General features: G+C 43.0%; 1 protein-coding gene across 1 annotated transcript; it reads left to right on the top strand.

Moving 5' to 3' along the window:
- Nucleotides 1-981: 981 nt before the first annotated feature.
- On the top strand, nt 982-21,618 carry LOC149440605 (F-box only protein 6-like). The gene is made up of 7 exons (XM_089658424.1): nt 982-997; nt 4,514-4,558; nt 7,336-7,373; nt 14,057-14,183; nt 15,028-15,123; nt 18,050-18,185; nt 21,284-21,618. The coding sequence occupies exons 2-7, from the start codon at nt 4,542-4,544 to the stop codon at nt 21,416-21,418; spliced, it is 549 nt and encodes a 182-aa protein (XP_089514550.1). The 5' UTR covers nt 982-997; nt 4,514-4,541; the 3' UTR covers nt 21,419-21,618.
- Nucleotides 21,619-26,534: the final 4,916 nt, after the last annotated feature.

Raw genomic sequence — 26,534 nt, 5'->3', positions numbered from 1 at the left:
AGAATGGTCCAACCTTCCCATAGACACCCTCCTAAACCTTGTGGACGGCCTTCCCAGAAGAGTTGAAGCTGTTATAGCTGCAAAGGGCGGGGCCAACTCTATATTGAACCCTACGGACTAAGACTGGGATGCAATTCAAGTTCATGTGCCTGTAAAGGCAGACGTCCAAATACTTTTGGCAATATAGTGTATTTACGCCTGTGAATTCTGTGATGCGTAGTCACTATGCCCTGTGAATAAGCACTTTGGTGTCACACGTTCACAGAGCCTGCCTCTTGAACTACAGAGGTGCTGAAAGGTGGAATTTCAGTAGGCAGAGTCAGTACAGGAATCACTGCTTACTACTTAGCTGCAAAGAGTGGGCCAACTCAACCTGCTGCGCATAGTTGTGCACTGTGCGCTTCATCATGCACTGACCCCGCCCTGTCATGTTACGTGGCCTACCACTTGGTGGCTGAGTTGCTGTTGTTCCCAGTTGCTTCCACTTTGTTATAATCCCACTAACAGTTGAGCGTGGAATATTTAGTAGCCAGGAAATGTCACGGATGGACTTATTGCACAGGTGACAACCTATCACGGGACCACGCTTGGAGTCACTGAGCTCCTGAGAGCAACCCATTCTTTCCGAAATGTTTGTAGAAGCAGTCTGCATGCCTAGGTGATGATTTTATACACCTGTGTCCATGGAGGTGATTGGAACACCTGAATCCAATGATGTGGAGGGCTGGCCCAATACTTTTGGCAATAGAGTGTATATAAAATCACGTCACTGTGCAATGGTTTTGATGTACCATTTGCAGTAAACTTTGTATTGTAATTGTTTAGATCATCTTCTTTCACTTTCGGATTTGTATGCAAAGCAGGTAGATGAAGGGTTAGGTAAATGTTATGGTAATGTAGGGGGAGGGAAGCTCATTTGATTGACAGCTGTTATGGGTATAAGTTTAGGTGAATCAGTGGATTTTACCATTCCTTTCAGAACTTGGCACAACTGAGGGTAAGCATGTGCTCTCCTATTCATTATGTTCTTCTTTTGAAATAATGTTTGTCCATCATTGTTCTTTTCTGTGTGTGGATTTGTGATTTTCCCCCATTTTATAAGTGTTTACATACCTCTTAGCTCCTTATGCAGTTGAGAACAGAGAGCTGTGGGAGGAGAAACAGCAGAACACTAATCTTCTCAGTGAAAGGCTGTGTATGGGTGTACAGGGTGTCAGCAGACGTCTGATTATTGTAGGAGAGCAGGCTGCATTCCCAACAGAGCCAGAGAACTGACCACACTGTGCTCTAATGTCTAGAGTGGTCAGTTTTTAATAGGAAAGCAGAGAGACTGACATGAACCCCAGGGATTTCACATAAAGGAAGCAATACAAAGAGAACAGAATACTTTTTTCATATAAGTACATGGTACAGCGGGGACATAACAGGAATATGAAATGCTGGGTTTACATACTCTTTAATGGTGATGGGCGAACATGCTTGGGTTTGATTTATGAACACAGAAAAATCTACAAACTGGGAACTTTAATGCAAAATGCCAATAGAAGGTGAAACTTGAAAATCAATTCTCTCTAATTTAGGTCTAATAGGCAATGGATTGTCAAACAAAGAGTATTGGGAGCTGGGCACTGCAAAAGGGGGGGGGGGGGGGGGGGCATGTACCAATGCAAAAAGAAATGTAAGAAAATACTGTTCAGCAGGGAACAGCTTATGTCATAAGGCTTAACCACATCCCCGCCACCCTATAGCAGATATAAAGCTGCAGGGGTGCGCAAAATCATGTATATATACATGATTTTGCATTTCTGGATAGGGGGTGCACGCAAGCCACGCATGCGCCCTAGTCGTGCCGCCATTTGCAGCCACGGGTGTCAAACACCGGGTCCCTGCCAGTGATTACCCACTGGCGCCCAGAGATTACCGAGGATCTCCGATGGGGAGGAGGGCTACTTTGTTCAGTAACAGTCCTCCTCCTTGTCGGTTCGGGTACACTGCTCTGGATGGCTCAGAGAAGCACCAACACACCACCCCCCAGCAAAACACTCCCAGCACACAGTTAACCCTTTGATCGCCCCTCATGTTAACCCCTTCCTTCCCAGCACCATTAGTACAGTGTCAGTGCTTTTTTTTTAGCTCTGATCACTTTTTTGGTGTTACTGGGGATGTCAGTGACACCAAGTCAGTTCCCCTCAGTGTCAAAATGCCCGCTGCAGTCTCACAGTCCCGCTATAAGTCGCATTATTAGTAGAAAGAAAAAAATTCCAGTGTCTATACCGCCATTTGTAAACGCTTTAACTTTCACATAAACCAATAAATTTACACGTATTGGAATTTTTGTTAGCAAAGACGTCTCAGAATACATTTTGGCCTAAATTTATGACGAAATTTGATTTTTTACATTTTTTTACTGGACATGTTTAATAGCATAAAGTCAAAAATGTTTTTTTTCTCAAAATTGTCAGTCTTTTTTTTATATAGAGCAAAAAATAAAAAACAAACAGGCAATTAAATACCACCGAAAGAAAGCTCCATTTGTGGGAAAAAAAGGATGCAAATTTAATTTGAGTGCAGCGTTGCATGACCGCACAATTGTCAGTAACACAGCTCCGTAACGCAAAAAAAAAGGCCTGGTCAGGAAGGGGGGTAAATCCTCTGGAGGGCAAGATTTTAAAGGGCAATAAAGTGAAAATGTACAATTCCCTATAAGCCATGCTTGGGGGATGCCTTAATCATGCCTTTGAAGTGGTGCATCTGTAGGATATACTAAAGCAAAAGTGACATTTAGCCGTGGTTCACATGAATGCGGTGCGGGAAAAGCAACAAATCCTGTGCGTTTCCCGCACCACATTGCAATCGCACGGCGTCCATGCGATCTGGTACGGGTGTCAATGTTAAATTAACAACACTGCATTAGTGTGAGTCGGGGCTTAGAAAGAAAAAAAATATCATATGCTACTAAATGACATTTGCTGGTCAGCTTCCTTCTGTTTGTAACCAAAGCCATTTTCAAGGCTGGGCTGGGCAGATATATATGCAGGGTCTCCCCGGAGCCTGCATTCACTATATCTAGTCTCCCCGGACCCTGCACTCACTATATCTGGTCTCCCCGGACCCTGCATTCACTATATCTGGTCTCCCCGGACCCTGCACTCACTATATCTGGTCTCCCCGGACCCTGCACTCACTATATCTGGTCTCCCTGGACCCTGCATTCACTATATCTGGTCTCCCCGGACCCTGCACTCACTATATCTGGTCTCCTCGGACCCTGCATTCACTATATCTGGTCTCCCCGGACCCTGCATTCACTATATCTGGTCTCCCCGGACCTCGCATTCACTATATCCGCTCTCCCCGGACCCTGCATTCACTATATCTGGTCTCCCCGGACCCTGCATTCACTATATCTGGTCTCCCCGGACCCTGCATTCACTATATCTGGTCTCCCCGGACCCTGCATTCACTATATCCGGTCTCCTCGGACCCTGCATTCACTATATCTGGTCCCCCAGGACCCTGCACTCACTATATCTGGTCTCCCCGGACCCTGTATTCACTATATCTGGTCTCCCCGGACTCTGCATTCACTATATCTGGTCTCCCAGGACCCTGCATTCACTATATCCGCTCTCCCCGGACCCTGCATTCACTATATCCGGTCTCCCACAGTACACAGAAAATGGAAATGCAATTATTTTAGTAAATATAAACTGCCAAATACCTTTTCTGATCAGCAGTATATAGCAGTCTTGTGACTTCTATCAGTGTCCAGCAGAGTACATGTTAAAGCTTGTAGGAGGAGTTTTCTTTCTGCTCTAGGGGGATGCAGGACCCCTGGCCTCTGTCTGGACAGTGCTGATTGGCCCTGTGCTGATCACATGCACTCTCCCAAGAAAAAAAAAACCTCTCTATCAATAAACACCAAACTGAGCATGTGCAGAGCGACTCCACACGATAAGTCTCATCAGGAGATAAGATGGGGTCACTGGAAGAAGGGGAGGATCAGAGAAGACAGGATCAAAAAGCATTTTTACACATTGGATTAACCCCTTAGGTTCCACAGTGAGTATAACAAGCATGCTTTACTGCATATACAGACTGATTTTATTGTTGTGCATTTAGTAACACTTAAAATTGCCTATTATTAAATTACCTGGCTGCTTCGATTATAAGGGGGACCCCCCAAAAAAACCCACAATGGTGTGGTGTTCCCCCTAAAAATTCATGCCAGTCAGTTATCCTTGATGATGGTCTGGTATGGGTTTTAATGGGGACCCCACACAAAACAATAAAAAAGAGGCCTGGGGTCTTCCAATATCCATTTTACGGTGATGCCCCTTCATTATAGCAAATTCAGACCTCATCCCTAGTCTATAGTAATCTAGTAAATACATTTTACCAACCGGGCTGCTAAACCTACCCATTCCTTATACCCGATACCCAATACCAAGTTTCACTTGATCTGTGTGCTGCCCGTAATTCTCACTTTGGGTTTCTCTTTCTATAAATCCAGGTCATCTAGTGGGACTGTGACTGCAACCATGTGGAGACAACAGAGGTGAGACTGCAATTCTCAGCCAGAACCAGTTTTAGCAAACACAAAGCTTAGTGCAACAAAGGTTCAACACAATCAACTGGTACATGTACAGTAGTTGTTGGGAACATTTTAGGTGACGGTGTGAAGTGGTCAAGGCTAACTGGGAGGACCAGGTGAGACGTCTTCCGGGAATTTTCTGGTTTTATGTTGTTAATAATGAACAGTTCTGCAGTTTGGTAATAATCAAAAGTAACCATATGTGCAATAAGGTACTTTACAGTTCACTAAGAAGGGACTTACAGGCAGTAGTATGCTCTAGGAGTGCTGCTTTAACCTCCCTAGCGGTCTGATTATGTCCATATTTCTGTGCTCAATGCGATACATTTTTTTGCATGGAAATATGTATTTTTTTTATTGTAGGCCTGTAATTTTTAGGAATAACTCACTGAAATCTGTCCGAACAAGAGTCTAGTAAACATCCCGGGTATGATAAAATTTAAAACATGAAATCATAAATTATAATTTAATAAACAATCATAAAAAATAATAATATAATAATAATAAATTTAATTCAATAATATAATCAAACCAAAAACACTGAAATTTGAAATATAGCGCCAAGTTCACACATCGCTGAGCAAAGTCACAAAATCGTTTTCAGTGTCTGATGATGAATTTCCCCCACGAATCGTTATCACTCAATTCTGCAAGTGGTTTTGATTTACTATCGCTGTTCTCTAGTTGGTCTAAAACCGCTTTTGTCCTAAAGGGACGCTTTTTGGACGCCATGGACGTTTCTCAGTTTCCAGGCAGAAAGAACAGTAAAAATGCAGGCAGGGCACAGGACAAAGCAGTACGGACAAAATGTATGTGAAATGGTTTGATACAGGAATGTTTTACTATGTGATTTTAGTGTATTTAGTGAATGTCATTTTTTGTTATTTTCAAATTTCCCGTCGTTCCATCCCCCGTACGTCCCGACGTCGCAGGGAACGGAACGCAGAAGATAGATGCCGGCATCAGCCGGAGGACATTACAGGGGACACTGCAGGAGGGACATCGCGGGAGCGCAGGACAAGGTAAGTGATTGAGGGATCGCGGAGCAGCGCCGCATGGTAAGCCCGAGTGTAGCTCGGGGTTACCGCTTGTGGTGCTGAAACTTTACCCCGAGCTACACTCAGGAATACTGCCAGGGAGGTTAACAGATCTTCTGCAATGAACTTCTCTAAGAGGGTGTTGTCCTGGCAATGTTCGACGTAAGTATGCATCAATCAAAATTCAGGCTGGGCCACAAGGTCCTTCCCCCAAACTGGCCATCTAAATTTGTCCAGTTCAGCAGGGACAGGCGGAATTTCAATCCATCTCTGGGCACCCTGGTGGTATACAAAATGTGTGTACAACCAGCCTGTTGAGTTTTTCCCGAAGGATTATTTCAGCTGGCTAATCATTGTGTTCTTCTGGCAGGGAAGGCTCCCCACTGACAGAAAACAATAGCACTGCGAAAGGGATTCCCCCATAAACACTGACAGTCAATGTTAGTGGGGGAATCAAGCAATTTTCTTTCCTTCTACCCGTAGTGTATAATGAAAGAAAATTGCATAATCTATGGCCTGCCTTAGAGAAGTACTCAAAAACAACGTGTTGCACTGTCCCTGCTTCTCGGGAACCTTTCCTTGCTCCAGTATCTCATTAACCAACGTGTACATCTCCCTATCTAGGTGTTCCTTTCACTGTGGGCATTCCAGATTGACTCCACAGGGGCTATATATATATATATATATATAGCCTCCTGGGTTCAAAATGGCTTCCCAAACCTTGGGTGAACTCAGTGTCCACCAAGATGGCCACTGGAAGCCCAGTCCAGAAGAAGTCAGTCCTCTGTAAAGGTCCCCCTGCAAGCGGTAAGCAGAGATCACGATTATTGCGTTTACGTTGCACTTCTGGCATTAAAGCGAAAGTAAGTGGTGATCAGCAGATCACACCTCATTCACAATGCTGTCACCCACTTAAATGGTATCACCCAGCAACACCCTTCTACAGGTATTTAAAGTATAATGAAGTGTTCAAAATATTTTTTTTCTACCCTTTATGTCCCTCTTCCTTTGAGCTGATGTAGCCCGCCCTACTCCTTTCAAGGCTCCATACTTAAGCAGGCCATACATGGGTCAAAAACATTGTTCGTTCTGTAATCCGATGGTGTCACTAATGATTTCAAAAATATGTCTTTTTTCACGAATTTTCCAGTATGCCCGAAAAACAAAATGGGGAGGAACCACGAAAATCGACCGGTGCCATTGCCCCACTAACAGAGCGAAAATCGGCCGCTTATTCTTAGGTCCAATTTTCAAATGATAAATCATTTGAAAATCGATAAATGTATGGACGGCCTTACTGAATTCGGATTTAATGTCCAGCTGCCATGTTTGTGGTGGGTGGGTGAGGTACTGCTCGACCTCGTCAATGGTAGGTGAATTTTGGCAGCTCAGCTTTTGGAGGGTTCTCAGAAAGTGACCCATTTTGTGGCATAGAAGGAAAGAAAAGCAGATTTCCTATAGTTCTAATACATTTCCTGTCCAAATGTGACAACACTGTTCCTCCAGAGCTACAGTACAGAGTGAACATTGTCACCCTAGAACAGGAAGTGTGTTACCGGGTGAAAATACATTAAAAATCCTTGAAAGATAAGGAAACGATAGCAGCTACCACATCTAAGGGCTCGTAATCTGCAAATTCCATTTTCTTACTTTAGGTTTTTACACATTATTTTGACTAATATTAATTTTCTGCTATTTGTCTAGTGTGAAGTTTAACCTGCTCAAAAACCCATGTGGTCTGGGTGAGTATTTTGTTGTGTCTTTGTAATTTAGAAATCTTCAGGGGAAACAATGAAGGAAATTACAAATCATCATCAAATTATCATTATCATATCATAAAACAATGGTGCTTTTTTCCCATATAATTGTAATAATTATGCAAGAGAATGAAAATTGCTAACATCTTTGCAGATGACACCAAGCTGTGCAGCGGAATAATGTCCTTACAGGATGTCTCCAACCTACCAGCCAACCTCAATGCTCTGTGTAATTGGGCAACTATGTGGCAAATGAGGTTTAATGTTGATAAATGTAAGGTTCTGCACTTGGGGGCCACGAGGGTAGTTGCCTCAGGTGCAAAATTCTTAGGAGGCTCCAGGAAGTTGTCAAAGCCAACAGCCAATCATAGGTAGTGGAGGCGTTTCCCACCCCACAGCATACCCCATGTGGCAGCTTTGACAGCTTTTAGGCAGGATAGCTAGGGTGAGTTTATACTTGTGTCCAAGCTCATCCTTAGCCAGGAGGGCACCCCAGGTGCTGGCAACCCAAACTACACTACTGGCTGGCCATGCATGGCTCGAACTTCAGGGGTGTCCATCAAGCTTTGGTCGTAACATACACTTTCATTTTATACCAACAGCATTGTAATAACAATACAAACATTAGTTTTATTTGACAACCCAATATAGGTTTACTTGAACAGTCTCTTTCCATGTTGTGAGTGCTGCCTGTCTGCTGGCCATCTCTTTGCACATTTTCCTGGATTCCCTACATGCTTTTCAACTTCTCCTCTACCGTTTATAGGCAGGTTTAATCTGTTTTTTTCACTGTAGTTGACACTCGACTGGAGCGGTACTGCAGCTGGAGAGAACTTGGTTTCTCTATGGCTTCCTCAGTCCCCTGGAGCAGTGTTCTGGTCTGCTACGGTGCATCCAGGGGACCCCCGATGTCCATCCTGGGTCAAATATAGTCTTTTTTTAGCCCTGCCCCCAGGTTTTGGCATGAATTTCCGAAGTGGCTAATGTAGGGAGAGTACACCTGCCTGTCAGAGCCAGTACCAAGGAGAGGTTCCAGAGGAGTAGGGAAAGAGCAGGGCCTACGTCTGTACACCGCACTCCATCTTCCTTGTCTTCAGCTTGGGCCTACTACTGCTGGCTCTCCACTGCATTGACTGTGAGTTCCCGGTTGGGTGGCCTCCCAGCCGGGCTGTTGTACTGTTTGCATGTTTTTCAATACATTGGTTTCCGCAGTCTGGGCCTCAGTGTGATTACTGCCAACACACCATGTTGCACCTAACTCAAATGTTTACCTTTAGTTTCTAAGGACTACATATCCCATGGTGCCATGCTGCCTGTAAGCAATGATTCCTATACTGACTCTGCCTACTGAAATTCCTCCTTTCAGCACCTCTGTAGTTCAAGAGGCGGGCTCTGTGAAATGTGTGCTACAACAGTACCTTCCCACAGGGCATAGTGAATACGTGTCACAGAATTCACAGGCGTAAAGATGTGGATATTTTCGTAAAATAAGTTTACAAAGGTCAGGATCTTCCAGAATATTAGGATCAGGCAAGAAATAATTGAAATACAATGTGGAAATGTTTATATGATTTTAGATTCTGACCATAGATACCCTTTAAAAGAAAAAAATAGTGGCATCCTGCAAGAGATGTATGGCACTTTCCCCAATTACTGCTGGGGTGCGGCAAGCTCCAGCGGCATGACGTCAGCATGTAAGGCTTCACCCCTTATGTGCTTAGGGTGGAGCCTTACATGCTGACGTCACTTCGCCGCGGCTGGAGTTTGGAGCAGCTACCATTTTGGTACGCTTTTATGCATTTCTCTTTGCTGTATCCATGTGGATTGCTTTTAACTATTTACAATAAATACAACACTATATTGCCATACCTTCGGCTCCTGTGGTGAGCTTCTCCCCCTAGGCTGGTTTTGCATAGCCCTGACCCTGGAGAAGTCTGGTCCCTATTTCCTGAGATCCCCCATAAGGATCATCATTACACACACAGTGCACATCCATAGAAAGTGGTGGATTCCTATGTTGAATCATGAGCATCCCAGCTGGTATTGTTGCACCTTGTTCCACGAACACTGGGCATTGCTGTGACCTGTAGTGCCACGGACTAAGTATAATCACCACTGCTAAGTAAGCACACATATCACTTGGCACTTCTGTGACCTGCAGTGCCACGGACTAGCTACTATTTATATTCAGAATTTCAGAGGTTTTTTATGATTTTATAATTCTATGTGATCTCAGACATTTTATTTGATTTATTTCCCTGGAATATTGTGTGAACACGTCTATTCACATAAGCACTTTATGATTGCATTTGTCACTTATGCTTTAGCGCCGCACTTACATTTGAATTGCTTTTGTTTTACTGCTTTTCAAGGAGAATAAACAGGCAGATAGCGGTTCCCTCCCTGCCTGCACAGAGTTCTGTGTTTTGAAAACACAGAATTCTGTGTGTGATTGGACACAGCCAATCAGCTGGTTTCATTGGCTGAAATCAGCTGCCAAACTTGCTCTGTGTCCAATCACAGTGCAGATTGGCAGGAGGCGTTCCGAACCCAATAGAAGGCTGATCAAGTATCAGGGGCGGACTGACAACTCATGGGGTCCCCGGGCAATAGGGGATCATGGAGCCCCTGTGTCCTTGCCCAAACTCAAAAAAGCCTATGAAAAAGGTACCAGGGGCATCTTATGGGGCCCCCTACTGAAACCGGGCCCTCGGGCAGAGCCCAAGTTTCCAAATGGTCAGTCCGCCCCTGTTAAGTATATATACTGTCCATGATTGTGCCTGTACATGCCGCCAGCCCACAGTAAATGTACTGTGAGCGGGTTAGCAAGTAGTTAATTACAGTAGGTCCCTCTTCCTTTCTATTCCTCTGTTGTAAGAGGAAGGGTCAAGTTCCCCAATGTAAACAAGACACTGTTTACATTTGTGATCATTGTGATTGGTCATCACAGCGATCTTATGGTACAGAGCAGCTTGGATTGGCACAGTACACTGTGTCTGTGAACGAAAAACTTCCCTCAGACAGCTTGATTTAGTCATTAACAGGCGCACTGGTCACCTGAGGGTAATTTATAAATGGCACTGCAGGAATAAGTGGTATATGAACACTAGTAGATGAGCTAATGAGACCTTATCACCAACACAAACAAATGCAGGTACAGGTGTACCTCGATTTACAAATTTAATTCATTCCGCAGGACTTTTCGGATTGCGAAAAATTTGTAAACCGAAACGCAATTTCCCATAGGAATGCGTTGAAAACCAATTTATCTGTTCTGGAGGTCAGAAAAAGTAAAAAAAAAGTCTTATCTGTTCAAAACTTTTTATAAAGTGCACTTTAAAGGCATAAATACTGTACAGGGACATGATTAAAAATAAATTTGTAAATGCACTGAAAACCAATTAATCCGTTCATATTGCAAAAATAATTTGTAAATGTATTGAAACCAGTTAGTCCATTCCGGAGGCCAGAAAAAGTAAAAAAAAGTCTTATCTGTTCAAAACTCTTTATAAAGTGCAATTTAAAGGCATACATACTGTACAGGGACATGATTAAAAAAAAATTAGTAAATGCATTGAAAACCAATTCATCCGTTCGTATTGCGAAAAAAAATTGTAAACCGAGGCATTATTTTCAATGGATTTTTATTCGTAAATCAAAAATTACGTTAATCGTGGCGTTCGTAGACCAAGGTATGCCTGTAAAAGCAAAAAAGATAAAATGTTTTAAATGCTCTATTGCTGTGGATATTTTTATTCACTTGCGACATGCATTTGAACTAGCTAGCAAATGTGCTTCTCAGGTAGAGTTAATTCCCTAGCTCAGCTCCTTCCCTCTTTGTACATCATCACGCTTTCCTTTTCTGGGAGTGTCTATTTACTCTCTGTGCTGGCCCTACTACTCCACCCCTCCCTATGTAACCTTTCATGTAGCTGCCAGGGGAAGAGTGAAGGAATATTATAGAACAGTCTTTCTCCACCTTTTTATTCCAGAGGAACCCCTATAATAATTTTCAGGTCTCAGGGAACCCTTGCTAAATTCAATATGTTGGGGTTCAAATGGGAAAATGCCCCTTACATGGGTGGTCTGGAGGAATGCAACCCTTAGAGCGGTGGTCAGAATGCCCCCTAATGCCAAAAATATGACTGGTGTCATGTTGCTGGCTCTGCTTAGTGGTGTTGGCCCTGGAACTATGCAGGCACCATCAAATGGGAAGTCAACCAATCACAGCTCAAAGAACCCCTAGCAACCTCTGGTGGAACCCTGGCTGAAAATGGCTGCTATAGAGTGTCACTTGAGTGAGTTTGTTTGGGCTGCTGACTTCACATCCAAGATGGCAGCACTCAGCAATTTTATCAGGGCTTTTGGATGTCTTCACAAGGAAGGGTTTTACAGATAAACAACATTCAAAAAATGTGTTAAATGCCCATATAATCTTATAGGAAGATTGGTGTTGAATGGTCTGGTTAGCGTATGTACTCTCCAGCGCCTCAGGATATGCACAGCCAAAAGGGAAGCCAAGGGTACCAGGACAGCGACAAACAAAAGGAAATGTTCCAGGGGTGCAGCCCTCCTCAGACGGGGAAATCAGCCACTGGATAGAGAGAAAACAGGTGGCGCACACACCTAGTGCATTATCCAAGGTTTATTGTAGGAATTAAATCATAAAAACATACTCACAGACGAAGCATGTATCTAAAAAGCATAGAAAAATGACAATGGCCACAACGGCGGGCAAGGTGTTCTCACTCTCAGTGCGGACACATGGTTGACGCGTTTCGGGGACGAATCCCTTTCCTCAGAGCTGATGACCAACCTCTGATGCTGATGCACGATAAATGGAAAGTAAAGTAAGAGCCCTGCTGTTTTCTCTCTATTGAATGGTCTGGTGACCACATCCATATCCAAATTGGTCATATCACACCAACTTGGCCCTTGCTCTCTCTTCACTGGTCACAGCCAGTTAGCATCCTAACTTGACGGGTGCTACACACTAATAGTTATTTATAATGTGTGTGACAATGAATTTTAAAGTGATTCTAAAGGCTAAAGGTTTTGTTACCTTCATAAATTCTATGCATGAAGGTAAAAAGCCTTCTGTGTGCTACTCCCTTTCAGCCACCCCTAATACTGAGCCCCATCTCGATCCAGCTCTGCGCATGAGAGCAGCAGCACTCCCTCCTCATTGGCTCAGAGCCATTGACTCCGCTGCTGTCAATCATAGCCAGTGAGAAGGGTGCAGAGGGCGGGGCCTGAGCCATGCTTTGTGCATCTATGCATGAGTGCTCCCATAGCAAGTGGTTTTCTATGGGGGCACTCAATGAAGGGGAGGGGGAGGGGCCAGGAGCATCGGCGGTGGACCTGAGAAGAGGTGGATTGAGGCTGCTCTGTGCAACACCATTGCAAGTATATCATGTTTGTTGTTTTTTAAAAAATTGACCCTTTACAATCACTTTACCATTTATCAGTTGCTGAATTCTTTATCGAATAGTGAACTTCTAATAACTACTTGCTGACCACCTCACATATGAGTACGGCGACAGAGCGGCTCTCCTGCGCTGGATCACATATCTGATACGGCACTTCCAGGTAGAGGGCGTGCACACATGGACCTGCCGCCCCGGCTGTGCTGTGATTAGTCACAGCACAAGCCGATTGGCGAAGAGAAGACAGGACAGAGTTCTGTGAATGTAAACAGCACAGAGCTCTGTCCTATCAGCAGGGATATGCCGGTTTTAAAGTAAAGCAAAGAATGAAAACTGGCAATTCTCTTAGTATAAAACAGCACAGACTGAATGCACTGAGCACTGTTAGTCACACAGTTAACCCTTGGATTGCCTCTAGATGGTAACCTTTTCCCATCCAGTGTCATTAGTACAGTGTCAGTGTATACCAGGGGCGGACTGACAACTCATGGGGCCCTCGGGCAATAGGGGATCATGGGGCCCCTGTGTCCTCAAATCAAACCCAAGAAAGCCTATGAAAAGGTACCAGGGGCCTCTCATGGGGCCCCCTACTGACCCCGGGCCCTCGGGCAGTGCCCTAGTTCCCAAATGGTCAGTCCGCCCCTGGTGTATACTATTAACACATCACTATATTAGTGTCACTGAAGCCGTTAGTCAGTTCCCACAAAGCATCAGTGTGATAGTGCAGCAGGCAATCTGACACTAACTATTTCACTATAAGTCGCTGAGTGGCTGAAAAAAAAAAAAAAGATAAAAATTCCAGTATCTATACCATAGTTTGTAGAAGATATAACTTTTGTGCAAACCAATCAATATATACTTATTAGGATTTTTTCATAAAAAAAATGTAGCAGAATAAATTTTGGTCTAAATTTATGAAGACGTGTTTGTTATTCTTATTGGATATGTTTTATAGCAACAAATATTGTATTTATTAAATTTTTGGTCTTTTTTCATTTATATCGCAAAGATAAAGAACCCAGTGGTGACCAAACACCACCAAAAGAAAGCTATATTTATGTGAAAAAAGATATAAATTTAATTTGGGTACAGTGTTGCATGGCCATGCAATTGTCAGTTACCAAATAGCAAAAAATGGGCTGGGGTAAAATCTTCCTGAGGGAAAGTGGATAATAAAATTCTGCGCATTATTTAAAAAACATCAATTTCAACATTCAGTCTTATTTTGTTTCCATATTATAGACTCTTTCAACCAATGGAATATAAACGCGAATGGTGGTAATGGATGGAAAATTGAAAATTTACCTGGAGATGGAGGAGAGGATTTTCCAAATCCATCTGTCACCAAATATTTTGTAACATCCTTTCAGTAAGTCCAACTTTCCGTCTATCTAATGTTATTACACAATAATTATTATAAACTAGTTTCATTTTAAATCTATGGATGACTATTTCTATACTATAAGAAGGTAAAAGAATTCTGGGTCATGGTGCTTTTTAATATATAAAATTAAAAAAAATTCAGGTGAGTGGGGGGAGGGAACGCTAAGACGCATCTACCCTGTGTGCGTTTGGGGATGGACCTTACAGCAATGGGGGTTAGTAGAAGGTCCATGTGGAGGTGGTGTCCAAGTCCATCTGTAGTGGGGGGCTTATAGTAGTATGGAGAAGGCAGTCGGCTGTTAGACCTTGTAGATACTCCTAACGCAGGTAGAAACGAGAGACAGAAAGGTTTCTTCATAGTGAGAGCTGTGAGAATGTGGAATAGACTCCCTCAAGAGTTGGTTCTGGCCAGCTCAGTGGATTGCTTTAAAAAAGTCCTGGATTCTTTCTTGGATACACAGAATATAACTGGATACTAACATTTATAGGTAAAGTTGATCCAGGGAATATCCGATTGCCTCTCGAGAGATCAGGAAGGATATTTTTCCCCTGCAGGAGCAAATTGGATCATGCTTTGCTGGGTTTTTGTCTTCCTCTGGATCAACTGTGGGTGTAGGATTATAACTTTTTTTTTTTATGGTTGAACTAGATGGACTTTTGTCTTTTTTCAGCCAGACTATGTGACTATGTATGTTTTTTTTTAAAGGGCCAGCATGGGCTGGAGGAGACCTGATCTTCTGCCTTGTGGTTAGGAAAATGGGAATCTCACAATTCAGACTAAGCGACGTAATGAGTTTATGGGACATTATTAAATGTTTTGATCTTTCCAGGTCTGATGCCATGTCTCAGCTCATTGACCTGAAGGAAACAGGATACAGTGCGGATATTATGGACATATATCAACCGGCTATTGTCGTCACAGACTGGTAAATACAATGAATAAACTGATATTCCCTCCTCCTCAAAAAACTACACTCCCTCGGCCTCAGAGATTCTGCTCTCTCCTGGCTCTCATCCTACCTGTCACAACGCTCCTTCAGCGTTACTTATAATGCTACCACCTCCCCCTCACTCCCCCTCTCTGTTGGGGTTCCTCAAGGCTCTGTCCTCGGGCCCCTTCTCTTCTCCATCTACACCTCCTCCCTTGGCCAACTCATACACTCTCACGGCTTCAACTACCACCTCTATGCTGACGACACACAAATCTATCTCTCAACCCCCCATCTCACCCCTTCGGTCTCCGCCCGAATCACACACCTACTGAGCGACATATCAGATTGGATGTCGCTCCACTTCCTTAAACTGAACCTCTCCAAAACCGAGTTTCTTGTCTTCCCCCCAGCCCGGACACCACCCCCCATTGACTTCTCCATCACATCTAACAACGCCACCATCAAACCCGCCCCGCAGGCCAGAGTACTTGGTGTCATTCTGGACTCCAACCTGTCCTTCCAGCCCCAAGTCCAATCTTTAACAAACTCATGCAGACTCCACCTCCGCAACATCGCCAAAATCCGCACGTTCCTAACCCCAGAAACCACTAAACAGCTCATCCACTCCCTCATCATATCACGACTCGACTACTGCAACTCCCTCCTCACTGGCCTGCCTCGCCGCTGGCTATCCCCGCTTCAGTCCATCCTGAATACGGCTGCCAGACTCATTCACCTTTCCAACCGCTCCATCTCCGCCACCCCCCTCTGCCAATCGCTCCACTGGCTTCCGATTGCGCAACGGATCAAATTCAAAATCCTAACACTGACGTACAAAGCTGTCCACCATACTGCCCCGAACTACATCACCGACCTAATATCCAAGTACCGCCCAGCACGCACACTCCGCTCCTCACAAGACCTCCTTCTCTCTAGTTCCCTGGTCTCCTCCTCCCATGCCCGCCTCCAGGACTTCTCCAGATTATCACCTACTCTCCTCTCCTTTAGGCGCACCCTGAAAACCCATCTCTTCAGGAAAGCCTAACCCACCCCCTGCTAACTTGCCGACCTCCTCCACTCTTCCTACCACTCCATCCCCCACAGCTTTCTCCTCCTGTACCACCATCCCCCCCCTCCTAGATTGTAAGCTCGAAAGAGCAGGGCCCTCGATCCCCTCATGTTTTGCATTGTATTGGTATTGTTCTGTCACATGATCTGTCCCCCTTTGTAATGTACAGCGCTGAGCGACTATTGGCGCTTTATAAATACTGTATAATAATAATAATAATATTAATTTACAGAATGCTACATATATTTTTGGTGTCATTTGGGTGGTACCTGTGCAGTTCAAATGCCACTCATGATGTAGCTAGGAAAAAACACACAACATTTCATGTACTTTGATATCAAATCATTAGTCAAATGGCAGCCCTATTTTAAAAAGTATCTATTATCATAACTTGCTAGAAATGACTAGCAGTTATTCTCTATAGTATCTCCTACCTCTTACAGCAGGTGCACTACTATAGAATATAGTAAAGTTAAAGCAGAACTACACTGTATCTGAGCACCACAAACCAAATATGCTATTTAATTTGTTTTTAATTCCATCCATGTCTCTATGCTTTATTTTGTTGAGAAACCACTTTGAAAAACACCCCCTAGCATTTTTGGCCATGGCCACCTTGAGTAAGGGCATTTACTTTCTAGAATCCATCTGCCCTTTGTTCAGGCATGCAGGCTAAGCTTAGCTGAGAAAACCCCTCCTCTCCACCTGAAGACTCCTGGGATGTATGACATAATTTGCCTAGGCATGGAACCAAGGGAGTAACTGAAGAGATGTAAAAAAAAAAACAAAACACCTAAATATGCTATACTTTCCTGTCTATTTGCTAAGGCTAGCAGCATAGGGATTAAAAATAGTTCATGAGAGAGTGAAATTCCACTCTAATACCAAAATTCCAAGAGCTTAAACCACTTGCCCTCCCGAGGATTTCCCCCTCTTCCTGACCAGGCTATTTTTTGCGTTACAGCACTGCGTTACTTTGACAATTGCGCGGTCATGCAGCACTGCACCCAAATTAAATTTACATTATTTTTTTCCCACAATTAGAGCTTTCTTTCAGTGGTATTTGATCGCTTCTGTTTTTTATTTTTTACACTATTAAAAAAAAAACAAAAAAAAAAAAACGACATTTTGAGAAAAAAAACTAAATTTTTTAATTTTTGCTATTAAACATATCCAATAAAAAAATGTAAGTTTTAGTCATAAATTTAGGCCAATATATATTCTGCTACACATCTTTGCCAATTCCCAATACATGTAAATTAATTGGTTTACGTGAAAGTTATAGCGTTTACAAATGGCGGTATATATAGCAGAATTTTATTTATTTTTTTACTAGTAATGACGGCAATCAGCGACTTATAGCAGGACTGCAGTGGGCATTCTGACACCGGGGGAGAACTGACTTGGTGTCACTGACATCCCCAGTGACACAAATACAGTAATCAGTGCTAATAAAAAGCACTGACACTGTACTAATGACACTGGGCAGGAAGGGGTTAACATGTGGGGGCAATCAAAGGGTTAACTGCGTGCTGTTTCACATTATGTGCTGTGTGTGCTATGCAGAGATATACAAAGCAGTGTTCTGCAGCTGACAGGGGAGAGAACTGTATATATACATGATTTTGAGCACCAGTGCCACCCTGTAGCAGTATTTCTGCTATAGGGCGGACAGGAAGCGGTTAATAAAATGTTTGTATCCAATTAAGGTATCAGATTACTACAAAGCAGTTAGGCCTCCTTCTCAATCTTTTTAACAAGTGATAGGAAAAGTTCAATGTATTATCAAATGGAAATTGTAGCATATAACTCAAAGTTGAAGCTACACTAACATTTTTTGTTTTTTACCAGGTATGCAGCTCGGAAGGACAGCGGCTGTGACTATCAGCTATTGGTCCGACTGCTTTCTGAAGACAAGAGCTCTCTACAGGAGTTTTCCCCACCACCTGTGGTCATAGCAAAAGGCAGCGGCACCCGTTGGCAGCATGTAATGTTATGCCTCCCTACATATCCCACTATATTGTTTTATGTGAATGTGCTAAAATACTGAAACATCCATAAATTAAAGATCTTATATCTGGATGGAATTTTAGAGATATCTCCCCACATAACAAACATGTCTACCACCACATTTAATCCTCTCCTTCTTTGACCTTGTCACCACAGAGAAGGCTGCTAAGCTTTTTTCTGAGGCACACTTCATCACCCACCACCTGGGCCCCAGTCATTCTTGCTCTACTCCATGCTCTCTAACTCACATTTCCAATCTCTTCTTCTCTAAAGGTATCTGTAATGGAACCAACCCAGTCTGCGCTTGGGTACTTCCATTATAATACCTCTTCCCATTCCAAACACTGTCCACAGACACCACCGCTGACCAAACAAGACTAGACGACACCAGTCTGTCTGAACATGGAACTATTTATTTGAAACTCGAACTGGCTTTTTTACACTCAGGGGAAAATCCCCCCTCCCTGCATAAGGACATAGGGCTGGGCAATCTACACTCCGCAACAAGAGACACACAATAGAACAATGGGGTGCAGCCACATGGCATTAATCAATCAACAACCCCCCACCCCAATATTAGGACAGATCACCCTGTACCCCTAACAGGCACAGGGTGACTTACACATAAGAGGGATATGGGGAGCTGAGGCAAGGGTCTCCCACTTCTCCAAAGTGAGCTGGATTCCATGGGCCCCCCACCCAAAGTGACTCCCGTCACAGTATCTTCCCCCGATCCCCCCTCAAAACATTCATTGGTCACCCTTATACTAAAAAAACCCTTCACTGGACCCCACCAATCCTAACAACTTAATACACATCTCCTAGCTCCCAGTTTACCTCTAGATTTCTTGAATGCTTTGCTTACAACCATCTGAGCTGCTACCTCACTGATAACAACCTTCTGTACTTCTTACAGTATGGCTTCAGCCAGCAACACTTTACCAAATCTGCCCTCCTAAAACTCACTAATGATGTACTAACTGCTAAAACCAATGGTCACTACTTTGTACTCATACTCTTAACTTTCTGCTGTCTTTGATACAGTTGACCACCAGCTCCTACTGAAAAAAAACTCCACTCTTATGGTCTGCAAGACCCTGTTTTCTCTTGCTTCTCCTTCTACCTATCTCACCACAACTCTATCATTCCACTCCTCTTCCCCTTTCAGTAGTGGTTCTCCAAGGCTCTGTGTTTGGACTCCTTATATTAGTCTATTTACACCTCCTTGGGCCAGTTTATAGCCTCTCATGGTTACAAATACTATCTCAATGCTGACAACAACCAAATCTTTCTCTGTACTCCTCAGGTCATCCCTTTGGTCCCCACAGGCATCATTAATTTACTAAATGACATATTAGTATGGATATAATACTACTTTCTTAAAATTAATCTTTCAATCAAACCAAGTTCCTAATATTTCCCCTTGTACTTCTACCCTAACATTTTCCTCAAGATAAATCGCACAACTCTCAGTCCTTCTGCCCATGCCAGGGTGTAATCCTAGAATCTGATCTCACATCCAAACACTGTCCAAATTTTGCTGTCCTAACCACTGTAATATTTCCAAAATGTACCCCTTCTTAACATCATAAAGATACTAAGTCACCCCCTGGTTATGTCTCACCTTGACTGTTATTGCAACTCCCTTCTCTCTGGCTTACCATTACACCATCTACCCCCCTTCATTCTGTCATGAATGTTGCTGCTAAACTCACCCACCTGGCCAACCTTTCAGTGACCATCGGACCCTCTGTAAATCACTCCACTGGCTTTCGCTTGCCCAGAGTAAAACACTCGAAACACTAACAGTGACATACAGTATAAATTCATCCCTAACTCTACCCTCAGCTACATAACCAACCTCATCTCAAAATATCAACCAAACTTTCCATTCCACTCCTCCCAAGAACTCCTTCTCTCTAACTCCCTCATCATTTCCTATCATGCTCACCTCCAGGACTTCTCCAGAAACTCTCTCCTCTTTGAACTACCTACCTCAATGTGTCCGTAAGTTTTTATGTGATCCATGAAAACTTACCTTTTCAAGAAATCCTATCCCAACTCCAGCTAATAAACTTTACTTTCTCCAACTGATCACACAAAGTTATTACCCTTTGTATCACTTGCCTCCCCCTATTAGATTGTAGGCACAAGGGTTGCAATGATACAGATATTGGTTTAGGTGCCGATACCAAGTAGTTGCACAAATACAGATACTCGTGCAAATGCTTCCGATACCAAAACAGATGCATGCTCTTTGAACAGAAATGTGGTGTGACTCCTGTCTGAATCACATGCGGTTTCCTGCACAGCTCCTGCGTGAACCCAGGTGACTTTGAGTTCACACAGGAGCGGTGCGGGAAACCTCCTTGCATGATGGGTTCCACCAGCTCCAGCTCCCAATCCCACTGTGGACATCAGCGGCTTGGGCTCCACCTGCCTCTCCCATGGCTCTCCACCCAGCCTTCAGTGGTTCCAGCTATCCACTGGACCCCCTGCCCATTCCCCCCTGTCCCACTGTACCAGATTGCCAATCCCCCTTCTGTCAGACAATGAAAAGCTGCATCACAGGTCCGGGGATTTGAAATCTCCTCTGCATGTACTGCTGACAGTACTGGCTATAGGAATTCTAATTGGTCAACACCAACACCATCACATGGACAGTGCTCACCAATCAGAAGCCATCTAGCCAATCGATCCTCATACTTGCCAGGAAAAAAGTGTTGGTGCATCCCTAGTAAGCACAACTAATCCTCTTGTACTGAATTGTATTGCAACGACATTCTCCTTTAATATTGTAAAATGTTTCACAAACTTTTGGCACTATAGAATAATTGTATAATAATGATATTTGAAATTTTCTGTATATATTGAGGCATTTCTAACAATTGCTCTTTGTTAGCTGGCATTGGTGGGTATAGATGCATGTAATATCTTCCAGAACTAATCGTTTACATAGTTTTCTGCGAATGTTAACATTTCTTTTATGTGAACCAGCTTTGATTTTATGTTTGGTGCGCCTTCACTCATTTTTATATTGACTTAACTAGTCTCATTTGTCTTTCTTTCGTTTAGATAACACATACATTCAGTGACTATGGACCAGGAGTACGCTATATATTGTTTCAGCATGGCGGAAGCGACACGCAGGACTGGGCTGGCTGGTATGGAGTCCGTATGACCAACAGCAGTGTCTCCATAGAAATGTAGGATCCATCAGCATAAAAATGTGACACTTGATATGTTTTTTATTAGTCATTCTCCAAGTGTCACAGTCACTGTTAATCTGAATGCTTGGGTGCTTAACTGCCTCTGTATTTCTAATCTAATGTAACTGAAACCCAAAGTATCACACTGTCATTATTCTGGAACTTCAAGTATCAATAAAGCATGATTCTTTTACCCTCAAACTCTTCTTTATTCTAGAAATATATTTGTCTCTGATCACTAATTTACTGTATTTTGACTGCAGTTGATTTAGTTAATAACGAGTTCAAGTAGTACAGCAGTAAAAGGGCAGTGCCCATAGACAACAAATTCAAAATCAGTACTTGCATAAAGTAAATTCTGAACTCCTGAAATGAGCTACTAAACTGTGTGTATAGTTACTTGACTCTAACACTGTTGAAAATGCCTATAAGTGTCTTTGTTCCTGGACTGCCTATGACAATCTGGTACTCCAAGGGTCGCTTTCCCCATTTACAGCGCCACTGACATTTGAAAATGTCCCTTTGCAGATGAGAGAAGGCTACTGCTCACCTATCTGGTATACAGTTGCAAGAAAAAGTATGTGAACCCCTTGGGATTACGTGGAGTTTTGCATGAATTGGGCATAAAATGTGCTCTGAACGTCATCTATGTCACAACAATAGAAGAACACGGTCTGCTGAACATAATACTACACAAACATTAGATGTTGCCATGGTTTAATTGCACATAACATGTAAACATTCACAGTGCAGGGAGGAAAAAGTATGTGAACCTTTGGACTTAATAACTGGTTGACCCTCCTTCACACCAGACATCCCAAGAATATTGCTACACTGAAACAGTTTTGTGAAGAGGAGTGGTCCAAAATTACACCAGATCGTCGTGCAGGTCTGATCTGCAACTACAGGAAATGTTTGGTTGAGGTTATTGCTGCCAAAGGGGGGTCAACCAGTTATTAAGTCCAAAGGTTCACATACTTTTTCCTCCCTGCACTGTGAATGTTTACATGTTATGTGCAATTAAACCATGGCAACATCTAATGTTTGTGTAGTATTATGTTCAGCAGACCGTGTTCTTCTATTGTTGTGACTTAGATGACGTTCAGAGCACATTTTATGCCCAATTCATGCAAAACTCCACGTAATCCCAAGGGGTTCATATACTTTTTCTTGCAACTGTATTCTAATAGGAATGGATCATATTAGCCAGAGGATCACCCAGCAAATCCATTTCAACCGCTGGTCTCAATCTACATACTGCAAGAATACGGGCAAATATGATATTGTGTGCGGTCAACATTCTCAGACATTTCCCTCGTTCCCTGGCAGTTTGTCATTTTCAGTACTAAGATGTTTGAGCCCACTATAGGGCTGCTCCCATGTGACCTGGAGCTTGTTTAATGGAATGGGCACCAGGACCTGAACTCTGACACATTTCACACACTTTTACTATGTGATTCCTAACTCTGGGCCTGTCAGCACAACACCTGGGTTATCCTAGACCAGGGGTCTCCAAACTTTCTAACAAAAGGGACAATTTTTGTCCTTCAGGCCTTGAGGGGTTCAGTGGAGGTAGAAAATTCCCCAGCATCAGAGAGTAAATAAATGCTTAGGACTCTAGGCCCAGTGGGAGTAATAAAATTACATAGCACCTGTGGTGGTAATGCACCATTGTTGGTGTCAGTGGGGAGAATAATGCCCCATTATTGTTTACAGGGGGAATAATAGGACTCATCATTTCCAGTGGGAGGAATTATGCCCCCTGCTGGCATTATGGGAAGAACTGAGACCTCGTCATTTATGTAAGTGGGAGGAATAGTGCTTTGTATCAGTGGGAGCAATAGGGATCCAAGGCCTACATAAAAGGTAACCAAAGGACTGTATCCAGCCCATGGGCCTCAGTTTGGAGACTTCTGTTCCAGACGGATATCAAATCTATCAGCTGCAGCTTCCTATACAGAATGGAATTTAATTGGGTCAAAATTTCTCCCTTGCCTAGTAGTATCTTCTTTATGGCACCCAATGCAGAATCATTGATGGTAGTACTTGCAACTGTAGCAATAGAGGAAGAGGCCACATAGGTCTTTATCCTACAAATGGTTACAGGCAAACAATCCTTCATCTTTTAGGGTTGCATGCTGACAAGGTTTTCATGCGACCACCAGATGGTTCTACTGAAACACAATTCCTTTTCCCACAAAATACTTCAGGAATACATTCCTTTGTTTCCAAAATTGTTACATAACAACAACTCTTTTGCCCATAAGGCTTTTTAAAAACACAATTATTTCCTCCCCAAGGTTCTGTACATTTACTATGCAACTTGTCTACAATTAGAGATGAGCGAATCGAACCAGGCGAAGTGGAATTCGATTCGAATTTCAGGAAAAATTCGATTCGCGTCGAATCCGAATATTAGCCTACTTCGGGTGCGCGAATCGGATTTTTCCCGATCAGCCGGCAAAAGTGTCCCTGCAGAGAGCTCCGCTATTTCTGACAGTTCTCTGACAGTTCCTTCACATGTACAGTGGTTGAAACATTGTATCTATTTGTTTCCATTTAGGATACAGATGTTTTTATTCGGAAACAGATACAATGTTTCAACCGCTGTAAATGTGAAAGTCAGAGAACTGTCAGAAATAGAGGAACTCTGCAGATACACTTTTTGCCGGTTTGGAATTATTCTTATTTTCATCCTACTTCTTCTTCTTCTTCTTCATCCTCATCCTCAGAAGAAGAAGAAGAGGATGAGGATGAAGAAGAAGAAGAAGAAGAAGAAGTAGGATGAAAATAAGAAGAATTCCAAGCCGGCAAAAAGTGTATCTGCAGAGCTCCTCTAAGTGTATCTGCAGAATAGAGGAGCTCTGTAGATACACTTTTTGCCGGCTTGGAATTCTTCTTATTTTCATCCTACTTCTTCTTCTTCTTCTTCTTCCTCTTCATCCTCATCCTCTTCTTCTTCTTCTGAGGATGAGGATGATGAAGAAGAAGAAGAAGAAGTAGGATGAAAATAAGAAGAATTCCAAGCCGGCAAAAAGTGTATCTGCAGAGCTCCTCTATTCTGCAGATACACTTAGAGGAGCTCTGCAGATACACTTTTTGCCGGCTTGGAATTCTTCTTATTTTCATCCTACTTCTTCTTCTTCTTCCTCTTCATCCTCATCCTCTTCTTCTTCTTCTGAGGATGAGGATGAAGAAGAAGAAGAAGTAGGATGAAAATAAGAAGAATTCCAAGCCGGCAAAAAGTGTATCTGCAGAGCTCCTCTAAGTGTATCTGCAGATTAGAGGAGCTCTGCAGATACACTTTTTGCCGGCTTGGAATTCTTCTTATTTTCATCCTACTTCTTCTTCTTCTTCTTCTTCCTCTTCATCCTCATCCTCTTCTTCTTCTTCTGAGGATGAGGATGAAGAAGAAGAAGAAGAAGTAGGATGAAAATAAGAAGAATTCCAAGCCGGCAAAAAGTGTATCTGCAGAGCTCCTCTATTCTGCAGATACACTTAGAGGAGCTCTGCAGATACACTTTTTGCCGGCTTGGAATTCTTCTTATTTTCATCCTACTTCTTCTTCTTCTTCTTCTTCCTCTTCATCCTCATCCTCTTCTTCTTCTTCTGATGATGAGGATGAAGAAGAAGAAGAAGAAGAAGAAGTAGGATGAAAATAAGAAGAATTCCAAGCCGGCAAAAAGTGTATCTGCAGAGCTCCTCTAAGTGTATCTGCAGAATAGAGGAGCTCTGCAGATACACTTTTTGCCGGCTTGGAATTCTTCTTATTTTCATCCTACTTCTTCTTCTTCTTCTTCTTCTTCTTCCTCTTCATCCTCATCCGCATCCTCTTCTTCTTCTTCTGAGGATGAGGATGAAGAAGAAGAAGAAGAAGTAGGATGAAAATAAGAAGAATTCCAAGCCGGCAAAAAGTGTATCTGCAGAGCTCCTCTATTCTGCAGATACACTTAGAGGAGCTCTGCAGATACACTTTTTGCCGGCTTGGAATTCTTCTTATTTTCATCCTACTTCTTCTTCTTCCTCTTCATCCTCATCCTCTTCTTCTTCTTCTGAGGATGAGGAAGAAGAAGTAGGATGAAAATAAGAATTCCAAGCCGGCAAAAAGTGTATCTGCAGAGCTCCGCTAAGTGTATCTGCAGAGCTCCGCTATTTCTGACAGTTCTGTGACATTCCCTCCATACAGCGGTTGAAACTCCTTCTCATCCTTCTCCTTCTCCTTCTTCTCATCCTTCTCCATCTTCTCATCCTTCTCCTTCTTCTCATCCTTCTCCTTCTCCTTCTTCTCATCCTTCTTCTCATCCTTCTCCTTCTTCTCATCCTTCTCCTTCTTCTCATCCTTCTTCTTCTTCTCATCCTTCTTCTTCTTCTCATCCTTCTTCTCATCCTTCTCCTTCTTCTCATCCTTCTTCTCATCCTTCTCCTTCTTCTCATCCTTCTCCTTCTTCTCATCCTTCTCCTTCTCCTTCTTCTCATCCTTCTCCTTCTTCTCATCCTTCTCCTTCTCCTTCTTCTCATCCTTCTCCTTCTCCTTCTTCTCATCCTTCTCCTTCTCCTTCTTCTCATCCTTCTCCTTCTCCTTCTTCTCATCCTTCTCCTTCTCCATCTTCTCATCCTTCTTCTTCTCCTTCTTCTCATCCTTCTCCTTCTCCTTCTTCTCATCCTTCTCCTTCTTCTCATCCTTCTCCTTCTCCTTCTTCTCATCCTTCTCCTTCTCCTTCTTCTCATCCTTCTCCTTCTCCTTCTTCTCATCCTTCTCCTTCTCCTCATCCTTCTCCTTCTCCTTCTTCTCATCCTTCTCCTTCTCCTTCTTCTCATCCTTCTCCTTCTCCTTCTTCTCATCCTTCTCCTTGTCCTTCCTCATCTCCAAGGGCATTTAAATTAAAGGTACAGTGTTCTGCACTAATTTAAAGGCTCTCTGAAGCCTAGAAACCCTTTTAATAAGTTAAATTCGTAGCGAATTAATTCGCATCGAATCAAATTTCTTCCTCAAATTCGGCGAATCAGCCGAATCAAATTTTTGAATAATTCGCTCATCTCTATCTACAATCTGACGAATACTCCCATCTGGATTCTCAGGCTGTAGATCAAAAGAAGCATTTGGGTTTAGTACAGAA

This window comes from Staurois parvus, unplaced genomic scaffold, assembly GCF_062004578.1.
Source record: "Staurois parvus isolate SC_StPar_1 unplaced genomic scaffold, SC_StPar_1.0 ptg001066l, whole genome shotgun sequence".
In the NCBI taxonomy this organism is placed as follows: Eukaryota; Metazoa; Chordata; class Amphibia; order Anura; family Ranidae; genus Staurois; species Staurois parvus.
The sequence above is the reverse complement of the archived record's forward strand: the minus strand, read 5'-3'. Positions and strand labels throughout refer to the sequence as shown.

Bases quoted from the DNA above. Each gene is read 5' to 3' on its own strand.
- LOC149440605 (XM_089658424.1), top strand. The intron at 14,184-15,027 runs GTAAGTCCAACT...TGATCTTTCCAG, and splicing joins TATTTTGTAACATCCTTTCA to GTCTGATGCCATGTCTCAGC. The intron at 15,124-18,049 runs GTAAATACAATG...GTTTTTTACCAG, and splicing joins GCTATTGTCGTCACAGACTG to GTATGCAGCTCGGAAGGACA.